General features: G+C 38.4%; 1 protein-coding gene across 2 annotated transcripts in view; it reads left to right on the forward strand.

The window, feature by feature from the left end:
* The window catches only part of corin (corin, serine peptidase), a 54,127-nt gene that overhangs the window by 17,083 nt on the left and 23,386 nt on the right, over positions 1-13,658 (forward strand). For both annotated transcript variants that reach the window (XR_015524135.1, XM_087307865.1), the window contains exons 5-11: positions 105-315; positions 2,361-2,545; positions 2,628-2,741; positions 5,329-5,436; positions 7,881-7,991; positions 11,000-11,122; positions 12,776-12,874. Coding sequence is in view for 1 of the 2 variants with exons in the window: in XM_087307865.1 (XP_087163991.1) it covers positions 105-315; positions 2,361-2,545; positions 2,628-2,741; positions 5,329-5,436; positions 7,881-7,991; positions 11,000-11,122; positions 12,776-12,874 (951 nt within the window). In the remaining variant the exon portion in view is untranslated. The remainder of the gene's footprint in view (positions 1-104; positions 316-2,360; positions 2,546-2,627; positions 2,742-5,328; positions 5,437-7,880; positions 7,992-10,999; positions 11,123-12,775; positions 12,875-13,658) is intronic.

A 13,658-nucleotide genomic window follows, 5' to 3' on the forward strand; every position in this document is an offset into this window, starting at 1 on the left:
GATTATCATTATAGGATCAATCTGCACTCCATTTCATCTGACCAATGAAAACAATTCTCATCCAATCCGTCCTCCAGTCATATTTCTCTGTGTTTTTCTGACAGGCATCTGCTCTGACATCACGGAGAGCCAGTGTAACATGCTGCCATACAACCAGAGCGGTGTGATGGTGGGCCGCAGCGTGGTGAAGAGCAGCGAACTGCAGATGTTCCTCAAGTTCTTCAGCTACCTGAGCCGCCTGTCCTGCTACAGACACATCATGCTGTTCGGATGCTCCATCGCACTCCCACAATGCATCAGTCACAGAGACGGCAGGTCTGTGACCCAAGCTGCAGCTTCTGTAGCAAATTACATTGGCAAAAGCAAAATAGGAATGGAGCACACATTAAAGTGGTAGCCTAGAGTGCCATCTAGTGTTAAATACATTAGCCTAGAGCGCCGTCTGCTGTTAAACACTAACCTAGAGCGCCACCTTATGTTAGCCTAGAGCACATCTGCTTCAAACACTAGCCTAGAGAGCTGTCTATGAAACACTAGTCTAGAGCGTCATCTGCTGTTAAACACTAGCCTAGAGCGCTGTTTAACACTAAGCTAGAGGGATGTTAAACACTAGCCTAGACCGCCATCTGCTGTTAAACATTAACCTAGAGCGCCGTCTGCTGTTAAACACTAGCCTAAAGCGCTGTTAAACACTAAGCTAGAGGGATGTTAAACACTAGCCTAGAGCGCCATCTGCTGTCAAACACTAACCTAGAGCGCCATCTGCTGTTAAACACTAGCCTAGAGTACCATCTGCTGTTAAACACTAACCTAGAGCGCTGTTAAACACTAACCTAGAGCGTCATCTGCTGTTAAACACTAGCGTAGAGTGCCATCTGCTGTTAAACACTAACCTAGGGTTCCATCTGCTGTTAAACACTAACCTAGAGCGCTGTTAAACACTAACCTAGAGCGCCATCTGCTGTTAAACACTAACCTAGAGCGCCATCTGCTGTTAAACACTAACCTAGAGCGCCATCTGCTGTTAAACACTAACCTAGAGTGCCATCTGCTGTTAAACACTAACCTAGAGCGCTGTTAAACACTAACCTAGAGCGCCATCTGCTGTTAAACACTAACCTAGAGCGCTGTTAAACACTAACCTAGAGCACCTTCTGCTGTTAAACACTAACGTAGAGCACCATCTGCTGTTAAACACTAACCTAGAGTGCTGTTAAACACTAACCTAGAGCGCCATCTGCTATTAAACACTAACCTAGAGGGCCGTTTGCTGTTAAACATTAACCTAGAGCGCCGTCTGCTGTTAAACACTAGCCCAGAGTGCCATCTCCTTTTAAATGCTAGCCTAGCATGCCATCTGCTGTTAAAAACTAGCCTAGAGCGCCATCTGTTGTTAAACACTAATATAGAACGCCATCTTCTTTTAAATACTAGCCTAGAGCTTTCTGCCTTTAAACACTAGCCTAGAGCGCCATCTGCCAATAAACACTAGCCTAAAGCGCCATCTTCTGTTCGCCTAGAGCGCTATGTGCTTTTAAAAACTAGCCTAGAGCGCCGTCTGCTGTTAAACACTAGCCTAGAGCGCCATCTTCTGTTCGCCTAGAGCAGGGGTTCCCAAACTTTTCAGCCCGCGACCCCCAAAATAACAATGCCAGTGACTCGCGACCCCCAATATCCTCTGAGGTGGTTATAAATACAGAAACCTTGCATGCAATGAAGTAGACACACCAATTAAATTTGTGTCAGTGCTTTAAATGTGCCAGAAAGTATAACCTGATGTTATAAAATCAAAATGCATCTGACGCTATTGCTGCCTTTAATATAATGTAATTACCCCAGGGGTCGCAATCCAATAGAACTAGTAACTATAAACTACTATAGTAACTATATAGTATATAGTAACTATAAACGACTATTTTTATTTTCAGTATAGTTATATATAAAATATGTTAATTCTTATGGTTTAATAAAAATAAATAGATTTTTGGAAATCACCAGGCGACCCCCCTTCATTGCTCCGCGACCCCTCGGGGGGTCCCGACCCCCACTTTGAGAACCACTGGCCTAGAGCGCCGTCTGCTGTTAAACAATAGCCTAGAGTGCCATGTGCTGTTAAGAACTAGCCTAGAGCGCCATCTGCTGTTAAACACTAGCCTAGAGCGCCGTCTGCTGTTAGACACCACCCTAGTCTCATTGCGTCCCAGCTGATACGGGACAGTTGCCTACTGTAAACAACCATTGTGGTGAGGTCTCACTATGTCACTATGTGAAGTCTCACTGTGTGTTTGTGTGTGTGTGTGTGTGTGTGTGTGTGTGTGTGTGTGTGTGTGTGTGTGTGTGTGTATCTGCTGTTGTTGCAGGACTCTGGTTCTGCCATGTCAATCGTTCTGTGAAGCAGCTCGTGAGGGCTGTGAGCCGGTGCTGCAGATGTTCAATGCCTCCTGGCCAGAGTTCCTGCGCTGCTCTCAGTTCAGCAATAACAGCGGGACAGCAGTGGAGAACTCAGCACTCTGCTACACACCTAAACACGCGCGAGGAAAACTCTGTGAGTCTGCAAACGTGTGCGTCTTCACAAGTGAGTTGGAAAGATGTCCTGACCGGTTGTCTTGTTTTGTTTCTGTCTTAAGCCGTATGTGGAGGAAACGATCACTTCCTGTGTGCGACTGGAATATGTGTCCCCCTGAAACTCGTGTGCAATGGATACAACGACTGTGATGACTGGAGCGACGAGGCTGATTGCAGTAAGTGGCTGCATCTCCAGGGTAAATGCTAGAAGGGATACAGCTGCAGATACTCACATTGAAATAGCATCATTTTTGTGACTCTGTACAACAATAATTGATATTTCTACATTGCTGTGAGGGGTTTGTTTAGGATTGTGCTGGGGATAGACAATAATAAAATACATTTTAATGGGCAGTTTTATAAATAATAAGAATAATACTTGGTATAATTATTGCTTTTGCCAGCTCAGGGTATTTATATTTTTGCAGCCACTTTGCAGCCACATCTGATCTCTGGTTAGGACGATGGACCCATTCTTGAGTCTTACTTTGCACTACGTTGATGATGATTGGAAGCTGCACCAGAGATGCTTTGAGATTTTCCATTACATTAAAATTATTATTTACATTAAAATATGTTTACAGATGATGCAAGAAATGCACTGATTAAAACATTATTTACAGGATATACAAGAGTTATTTTATTTTAAAAAGATACTTCTTTTTGACTTATTTTGCAAGTTTAATATGAATATATATATATATATATATATACATATATATATATATATATATACATATACATATATATATATATATATATATATATATATATATATATATATATATATATATATATATATATATATATACATATATATATATATATATATATATATATATATATATATATATATATATATATATATATATATATATTATTCATTATTCAAAATAAATTATTCATATTAATATTTTAATATATATATATATATATATATATATATATATATATATATATATATATATATATATATATATATATATATATATTAATATGAATAATTTATTTTGTTTCCAAAAGTGCAAGTTACACTTTTTAAGTTACAGTTGAAACCAGAAATATACATAAACTCTAAAAAATGGAACATAACCATTTTTAAAAAATGTCTGATGGTAAATCACACTAAACGTTTACTATTTTAAGTCCTTTAGGATTTCCTAAATGATTTACATTTGCTAAATGCCAGAATAATGAGACAATTTTTTTCTTTTTGAGAATTTTCAGTAATTTCTAGACAGTCAAAAGTTTACACACATTTCCTTTTTTTTTCTTACAACTTTCCTTTTAAACTGTATAACTTTGGTCAAATGTTTTGGGTCTCCTTCCACAAGCTCCAACAATAGTTTGCAGGACTTTTGGCCCATTCCTCCTGACATAATTGGTGTAACTGAGTCAGATTTGTAGGTTGTCTTGCTCGCACAAGCTTTTTCAACTCTTCCCACACATTTTCTATAGGATTGAGATCAGGACTTTGTGATGGCCACTTCAAAACATTCACTCTGTTGTCCTTAAAGCACATTTGAACTAATTTGGCAGTATGCTTAGGGTCTTGGTCTGTTTGGAAGAGCCATTTGTGGCCAAGTGTTAATTCCTGGCTGATGTCTTGAGATGTTGCTTCAGTATTTCTCCATAATGTTCTTTCTTCATGATGCCATCTATGCTGTGAAGTGGACCAGAACCTCCTGCAGCAAAACAGCCCCACAACATTATGCTGGGTCTTTTTCCCAGTGTGATTTAGCAAATTGTATTCTGGCTTTTTAGTTTATTTTGGCTTGATGATTTAACCGTGTTGTCACACAAGGAAGCAGTGTGTTTGAGGTTTACCCTAAAGTTTTACCTCCAATTAACTCACAAGTTGTCAATTAGCCAATCAGAAACTTCCAAAAACCTTGACACCATCATCTGAGCTTTTTCAGAGGTGTAATAATCTTATTGTCAGTAAACCTGACTTTCCAGAAAAGCTCTAACAATTTCTCAACCAATATCTCTCTCATTATTCTGCTATTAAGCAGAACAGAAACACATTTGACAATCCTAACTTACCTAAAAGAGAAAAAGTTTAGTCGCATTAACATCAGACTTTTTTTTAAATGGTTATGTGCCTTTTTATACAGTGCATGTAAACTTCTGCTTTTAACTGTAAATAATTTCAGTTTTTTATTAGAAAGTAGTGACTTTTGGTTTTAGGAAATGTGTATTTTAATTTCGGTTGTTCAGTGTTGATGTTTAATAATTAATCATAGATAGTAGATAGTCTGTTTCCTTCATTTATTTTAAAAGTAATGCACCCTTCGTTCAGAAATCTCACACTTGTAATATGTGAGCTATGTACTGTACAAAACTTGTCAGTGAACTATGAGTGCAAAAATAAATTTAATTAATAATCGTTCATTAATCATAATTTGGTAAAATGTTCAGTTAACTAAGATTTTGATTTCAGGCCAAATCGCCCAGCCCTACTGCTTCTTCATTTAGCAGTTCACATTGTTCTGTTTGCTTAGTTATGTCAATCCTCTAGTCAAATCATTTCTTTTATATTTAATTTCCTGCCATATTAAAGCAGCCACAGCAGGTTGATCTGCCGTTCATGGATTTGTAATGGAGACAACTTAAGTGTATAACATAAGTGTTTTCACAATTATGCATTAAAAATTTAATAACCAAAGAAGCTTGCCACACACAACGCCGTACGAGCATTTCAGTGTGTTTCATATCAATAAATGTGAAGGATTGACTGGGATTTTTCTTCTTCTTGTCCAGCTTGTGCAGATAGTCAGCATTTGTGTGGCACCGGCCGTTGCATTAATTCTGATCTTCTCTGCGACGGCTACGATGACTGTGGTGATTTGAGCGATGAGCAAAACTGTGGTGAGTTTCACAACTGAATTGAGATTGGTTTATGAAGTAAGATGTTATGCAAAGTATTGTTTACAAACAAAATATGGAAATGGACAGGATTTATAATGTTATTAGTGGCATCAAATACACTATCCTAATTGCAGACCCATACAAAATGCTTTTTTCATTGTAAATTAAATGTAATTTATTTATTACAAGTCAATTGGCATAAAAACACTTCAAATTGCCTTTAGATACAGTCACACCTTTGTTTGTTGTGAATACACGCCCTCTAGTGGCCACAAACGGCATACTGTGCCTTTAATTTAATTCATCTTTGTTTCTGTAGCATTTTTTACGATGTAGATTGTCAAAGCAGCTAAACATAGTTGAAGAAATAAGTAAAAGCCATAACATTTCAAATTGATAAACTGAAACTGCATCTGTTCAGTTTTGTATACTAATGCTATGTGTAAACGGCGATGTGTCTTCTTTGATTGAACTTAACAAAAACATATAAAAAATTAATTTTATTACAAATCAAATGGCATAAAAACACACTCCAAATTCCCTTTAAATGCATTCATTTTGACAATTTGCTCTCATTTCTAAACACACCTTTGTTTGTTGTGAATACACGCACTCTAGTGGCCACAAACTGCATATCCTGCCTTTAATTAAGTTCATATTTTTTCTGTTGCACTTTTTACGATGTAGATTGTGTCAAAGCAGCTTAACGTAAATAAAGAAAAGAGTAAAAGCCATAACATTTCAAATCCATAAACTGAAACTGCTTTAGTTCAGTTTTGCATAATAATGCTATGTGTAAACTGCGATGTGTTTCCTTTGATTGGACTAAATAAAATACATATAAAGAATTTATTATGATTCAAGTGTCATAAAAACACACTCTAAATTCCCTTTAAATTCATTCATTTTGACAATTTATTCTCATTTCTAAACACACCTGTGTTTGTTGTGAATAAACGCCCTCTAGTGGCCACAAGTTACATACTGTACCTTCAATTCAATTAATTATTATTTCTATAGAGCTTTTTACAATGCAGACTGTGTCAAAGCAGCTAAATGCAAGAGAATAAAAGTTATAACATTTCAGAATGTTAGACTGAAACTGCTTCAGTTCATTTCAGTATAATAATCCCACATGTAAACGGCGATGTGTTTCCTTTGATTGAAGTCAATTAGCATAAAAACACACTCCAAATTGTGTTTAGATACAGTCACACCTTTGTTTGTTGTGAATACACGCCCTCTAGTGGCCACAAACTGCATACTGTGCCTTTAACTCAGTTCATCTTTATTTCTGTTGCGCTTTTTACGATGTAAATTGTGTCAAAGCAGCTAAACGTAAATGAAGAAATGAGTAAAAGCCATAACATTTCAAATCCATAAACTGAAACTGCTTCAGTTCAGTTTTGTATACGAATGCAAGTCGTGGCATAAAAACACACTCCAAATTCCCTTTAAATGCATTCATTTTGACAATTTGCTCTCATTTCTAGACACACCTGTGTTTGTTGTTAATACACGCCCTCTAGTGGCCACAAGTTACATACTGTACCATTAATTCAATACATTTTTTTTTCTATAGCGCTTTTTACAATGTAGATTGTGTCAAAGCAGTTAAATGTAGATGAAGAAAAGACAATGAAAGCCATAACATTTTAAATTGTTGAACTGAAACTGCTTCAGTTCATTTCAGTATAATGTCATTTGTAAACGGTGATGTGTCTTCTTTGATTGGATTAAAAATAATAGATGTAAATAATTCATTTTATTACAAGTCAGTTGGCATAAAAACAACCACCAAATTGCCTTTAAATATTGTCATTTTGACAATTCGAGCTCATTTCTAAACACACTTTTGTTTGTTGTGAATGCACGCCCTCTAGTGGCCAAAAGTTGCATACTTTGCCTTTAATTGAACCCAATTCATCTTTATTTCTATAGCGCTTTTTACAATGTAGATTGTGTCAAAGCAGCTAAACGTAGATGAAGAAAACAAAGTAAAACCCATAACACTTCACATTGATAAATTAAAACCGCTTTAGTTCAGTTTAGTATATTAATGCCATGTGTAAATGGCGATATGTCTCATTGATTGGATTAACCCAAATGCATGTTCTCAAGCAGTTAAAGAATTAATTTTATTTACATATCAAATGACATAAAAACACACTCTAAATTCCCTTTAAATACAGTCATTTTGACAATTTGCGCTCATTTCTAAACACATTGATTAGTAGATTTGTTAGTTCTAGTCACATGACATGATGTTGAAATGTTTTCAACTGGAAGTGCCTGGAAAACTCAAGAAAATTGCACTGATTACGCATCACTAGCTATTTGCACACACAAGCCATGCGACACTATTGGAAATAACAAACTTGCGCACACAAAATTTGCGATATGTCAATGACCCCTAAATGAATGTATGTTTTGCTGTGCTGCAGTGTGTGATGAGCTTGAAGAGCACCACTGTGGGGACGGACGCTGTATTCCTCGAGAGTGGCTCTGTGACGGAGATCATGACTGTCTGGACAAGAGCGACGAGCTCAACTGCTGTGAGACACACACAGACACAACCAGGCCTACTCGCACTTAATTATATGATTGGGATAATTAAATTCTAGCTGTGAGTTTGTGCTAGTTCTGGCCTGTCAATATGGCTGTAGGTGGTGCCAGTAGGTGGTGCAACTCCCTTTCCGTTTTAGAGAGTCATTGAATTATTCACATAAATGATTTTTTCTAAACATCTGATTTAGTTAGAAACAAAGTAGTTGGCTGTTTTTATGAATGAAGCACTGACTCAAATTTAATTTAGATTCTTCTCCAGCTTTTACTGGACTTTTTTCATTGGCAAAACAAAGACAAAAATGCTGAATATTATGTCTGAAATGTAGTCAGCTTAGTAAGATCTTATCCCTTTAGCCAGTGCTTAATTTATAAATAAATAAATCTCGGAACATTCATTCAGTCCTTCATTCATTTTCTTCCGATTTTCCTGGGTCGGGTCGCGAGGGCAGTAGTCTTAGGAGAGAACCCCAGACTTCCCTCTCCCCAAACACTTCCTCCAGCTCCTCTGGGGGGATTCCAAGGCGTTCCCAGGCCAGCCGAGAGACATAGTCCCTCCAGCGTGTCCTGGGTCTTCCCTGAGGCCTCCTCCCGGTGGGACATGCCTAGAACACCTCCCTAGGTAGGTGTCCAGGAGGCATCCGAAACAAATGCCAAAGCCACCTCAGCTGACTTCTCTCGATGTGGAGGAGCAGCGGCTCTACTCTGAGCTTCTCCCGGGTGTCAGAGCTTCTCACCCTATCCATAAGAGGACGCCCTGCCACCCTTCGAAGGAAACTCATTTCGGCTGCTTGTATCCAAGATCTTGTTCTTTCGGTCATGATTCAAAGCTCATGACCAAGGGTGAGAGTAGGAACGTAGATTGACCGGTAAATCGAGAGCTTTGCCTTTCGGCTCAACTCCTTCTTTACCGCAACGGATTGGTACATCGACCGCATTACTGCTGCCGCTGCATCAATCCGCCTGTCAATCTCACACTCCATCCTTCCCTCACTCGTGAACAAAAACCCTGAGATACTTAAACTCCTCCACCTGGGGTAAGGACTTCCCTCCAACCTGAAGGATGGCCACCTTTCTCGGAACAAAAGCAAAAAATAGACCGTGACCGACGTCCACCACACATTTTCAGTTTTCCCAGAACATGATGTCATTAAATGATAGAGCATCACAAAAAAGAGCATCACATTTCCAAACATCTAGTTATTTTGTGCCATGTAACATTATAGGTCAGTCATAGACAATAAAAATATGTAGCTACAAACATAAATCGTATCAACAATCACTATTTAGTTCACTTCACTATCATGTGCCAAGTGAAAAACAAATAATTAATTGACTCACTCAGTATGATCTTCAGAAAGAGCCCACAGTTAGCTCCTCCGCCATGCTTTCTGGCTGACCTGAGATCGCTTTGCTTCTGTCTCCCGCTACCCTGATCCATTTGCACAGTTTCATCTTCTCGAGATCTCTTTTGATCAGGCTCATTATCAGATTTACTCATGGTTTTAAAAAATGAAAATATGTATGCCTCTTTGCCATTTTATGAATACAAACATTATTTAGGCAGGCCACTACACCATTATTCATTTGCACAAAACGTAAGAAAATCGATTGGCTAAACAAATATTGTTGAGGGCCAATAGTTAAACATAACTTTTGCTTTAACTTGCGCATGGTGACTACATTTTCCAGAACAGGATCTGGCATGATCCGGCTCAAATCAAGCACTGCAATTAACCCCAAATTACATTTATGCCGAGTTCAGACTGCGTGATTTTAGCCCCAATTTTGACTCGTCAACAGATTTTGAGAAGTCACAGACAAATGCCTAAAATCACAGGCAAATCGGTGCTCTTGCACGTGAGTGATGGTCACACAGTGTGAACTATCAAAGACGCGATCTGAGAGAATCGCAGATGAGTCGCCGATGCCTGTGAGATATTTGGCGTGCTGAATATCTGGAGCTGTCGGCGATTTAAATCATGCCGTGTGAAATGAGTTTTGACTAAAAATAACATCAGCCATCGCCTACAGCCAATGAGAGAGCAGCATTCTCTATTGTGTGTACCTGCAGGCCAGCAGGAGGTTGAGGGAGAAGTTAATAGCACTCGTTTTTGGTTTATTTGGACCCAAGCAATGGAGGAAAAACTAGTGGAGGTTTGACAGGAGCACCCGAGTCTGTTTGACGTTTCATACTGAAAGTTCAAAAAGAAAGTTGAAGAGAAATTGCTCATTAAATTCTTCTTTCTCGTTATGTCACTAATAACAAAAGATATACGACGTGTTTTTGGCTGCGAGACATAGTTTGGACGAAGTTGTCGGCGATTCTTCCTATTGTAAAGACATGCTATGTGAAAGCCCCTATCGCCGATCCATCTTGCCGTGTAAACAAAGCAGCGACAAAACACTAGCCCAGATAGTCATGCAGTGTGAAAACATCTGTGACAGGACAACTAAATCATGCAGTCTGAACTCGGCATTAAATGCATTCACTTTGACAATTTGCACTCATTTCTTAACACACCTTTGTTTGTTGTGAATTCACCCCCTCTAGTGGCCACAAGCTACACACTGTACCTTTAGTTCAATTCATATTTACTACTATAGTGCTTTATTCTTATTTCTATGTAGATTGGGTCAAAGCAGCTTAACATAGATGAAGAAAAGAGAGTAAATGTTTGATAGATTGTTAAATTGAAACTGCTTCAGTTCAATTTGTTTAGATAAGTCCAGCATTAGACAAACAAAGAGTATGAAATATTTGGGGTTTCAATATAAAAACCCAAACACATACAGGGCTAATTTTTCTTTTCACAACTGATGACTTATAGACGTATTCTAACTGCTTTTAATAGGCTTCATCTGAGTGTCAGCTCGTGCAGCCATTTAAAAAATATATGTTATCATCAATGATGCATTTGCTAAACCATATTTGCAGCTACACTCTGCAGTAATGTATGCAGCACCCTAACACGTGTGTTTGTGTTTGTGTTTGTAGCGTGTAAGTCCCAGGGTTTAGTGGAGTGTAAGAACAAGCAGTGTATTCCCAGTGCCTTTCGATGCGATGGTGAAGATGACTGTAAAGATGGCAGCGATGAAGAGAACTGCACACAGCAGCACAGTGAGTACACACACACATTTAGGACCCTATCATACACCCGGCGCAGTGTGGCGCAAGGCGCGGTGCAATAGTCTTTTGGTAGTTTAAGCTTGGCGCAAGAGTGGTTTTGAGATGTTGCGCTACGCTGTTTAAATAGCAAATGCATTAGCGCTCATTTGTGCACCCATAGGCGTTCTGGTCTGAAAAGGAAGGTGTTCTGAGGTGGACCGCTGGTGCGTTGCTATTTTGAGAAACTATAATAGATTTTTCAATAGACCAAAACTAACCCGGTCTAAACTCCAGCGCAGAGTTGCACCTCGCTTACACACTGCTTAATACACACAAGAGAGCAATAGGCAAATATCTTTACATATGAAAAAAATTAAATATTAAGGATATGTATAGGATATAATAAGAATAGATATAGAATATAAATATAAAGGATAAAAATATTACAAAACATATTACTTTCTAGCCTACATAAATATGAAAAATCACTGCTTTTATGTCTTCTTCATCTCGGGAGGCTTTTTCAGTTCATTCATAACAATTTGCTTCTGTATAATGTTATTATTATTAGCAGTATTATTTATTATATCCATATTTATATTTGTTTTATTAAAAACAAGCTTAGATTTGTCCACCTGTCAGGTTTTAGACAATATGGGGCGCAGCATGTGTTTTAGGATATAACTCAGGTTTTTGAGCACACTTCATTATTATTGTTCATTTATTCGTTTGCTGGAAATTAGAACTGAATTTAGAAATAGTTTTGAAACGAATATTTGCGCTTAACAAACAAAAGTATTTATTTATAGACTAATTGATGTCTGTGCGTAAAGGTTTCCCTATCCAAGAGCGAAAGTGAAAGTAGGTCCATTATCTCTCATTGTCACGCAGTAGATGCTCTGTTTAACAGTTTTCTGTTAACTGTCTGCTAGTAAAATGCTAATTTTTTCCAATTAGACTTACTTTGCGTCCTGTAAGAAGCGAATGCACTCTTGGCGCTACGCAGCTGACTCTTAAAGTGAGTGTGAGATGAGACTCTGATTGGTTTATTCTCAAAACACACCTATAACTCATTAAGAAAATAAACTCAACCCTTTTAGACCATGCGCCGAAGCGCAAGGCAGATTTCCCGTCCTTAAATTAGCAAAAACGCATCCTGACATGCCCTGAAAGCGTTTGCGCCCTGCGTTTTGCGCTCTGCACATGGACCGTCAAAATAGAGCCCTATGTGTGTATGCATCAACACATAGGCTGCGCCGTAGCATACGCGTGCGCTTGACGCAGAAGTATAAATCAGCCTTCAAGTAATAGGGGTTTAAACATTTTAGCACAGTATTATTGCAAACTGTTGGCATTTCTGTGGGCATGTTCTCCCTGTGTTGGCGTGGGTTTCCTCCGGGTGGTGTCCCCCACAGTCCAAACACATTCTGTCTAGGGGAATTGGATAAGCTAAATTGTCCGTAGTGTATGAGTGTGAATGAGAGTGTATGGGTGTTTACCAGAGATGGGTTGCAGCTGGAAGGGCATCCGCTGCGTAAAACATATGCTGCTGCATAAGTTGGTGGTTCATTCTGCTGTGGTGACTCCTGATTAATAAAGGCTGAAAAGAAAATGAATGAATGAATCATTGCATATACGCTATGCTCACTTCTCTCTATCTCTTAGTCCAGGGTTTGTGTCCTTCTGGCCAATCCGGCTGTTCTTCCACCTCCTGCTGTCCTGGAAACACATCATGTGACCTGCGCACCGCCGGCAACAACTGCAGTGAGCGAAACAACTGACATGGGGCCTGTACCACATAGCCGGATAATCTGGCTAGCTCGTTAAGTTTCAGTTTAGTTCACAGTAGGATTTAGCAACCTAGAAGGTAACTCTGCATCATTCGCTCTTTGTTGCCATGGTAACTTACCATGGTTAACCTTTTCTGGGGCAGGTTATTTTCAGGTTATGCTCTAGCTGTGTTCAGGTTATGTTCAGGTTATGTTCTAGTTATGTTTAGGCTATGTTCAGGTAATTTTCTAACTGTGCTCATGTTATGTTCAGGTAATGTTCTAGCTATGTTCAGGTTATGTTCTTGATATGTTCAGGTAATGTTCGAGCTATGTTCAGGTTATGTACTTGATATGTTCTGGTAATGTTCTAGCTATGTTCAGGTTATGTTCTTGATATGTTCTGGTAATGTTCTAGCTATGTTCAGGTTATGTTCAGATTATCTTTAAACTCTATTCCGGTTATCTCCAGGTTATATTTTAACTATGTTCCGGTTATGTTTATGTTATGTTCTAACCGTCTTCAGGTTATGTTTTGGTAATATTCTAGCTATGTTCAGGTTATGTTCTGGTTATATTTTAGCTATGTTCTGGTTATCTTTAAGTTTTATTCTAACTATGTTCTGGTTATGTTTAGGTTAATTTCTAACTATGTTCTGTATGTGTTCAGGTAATGTTCTAGCTATGTTCAGGTTATTTTCTGGTAATGTTCCAGCTATTTTCTGGTCATGTTCCGGGTTATGTTCTGGTAATATTCTGGTTAGGTTTTTTCTGTGTTC

This window comes from Danio rerio, chromosome 23, assembly GCF_052040795.2.
Source record: "Danio rerio strain M-AB ecotype USA chromosome 23, GRCz13ab, whole genome shotgun sequence".
Lineage (NCBI taxonomy): Eukaryota > Metazoa > Chordata > Actinopteri > Cypriniformes > Danionidae > Danio > Danio rerio.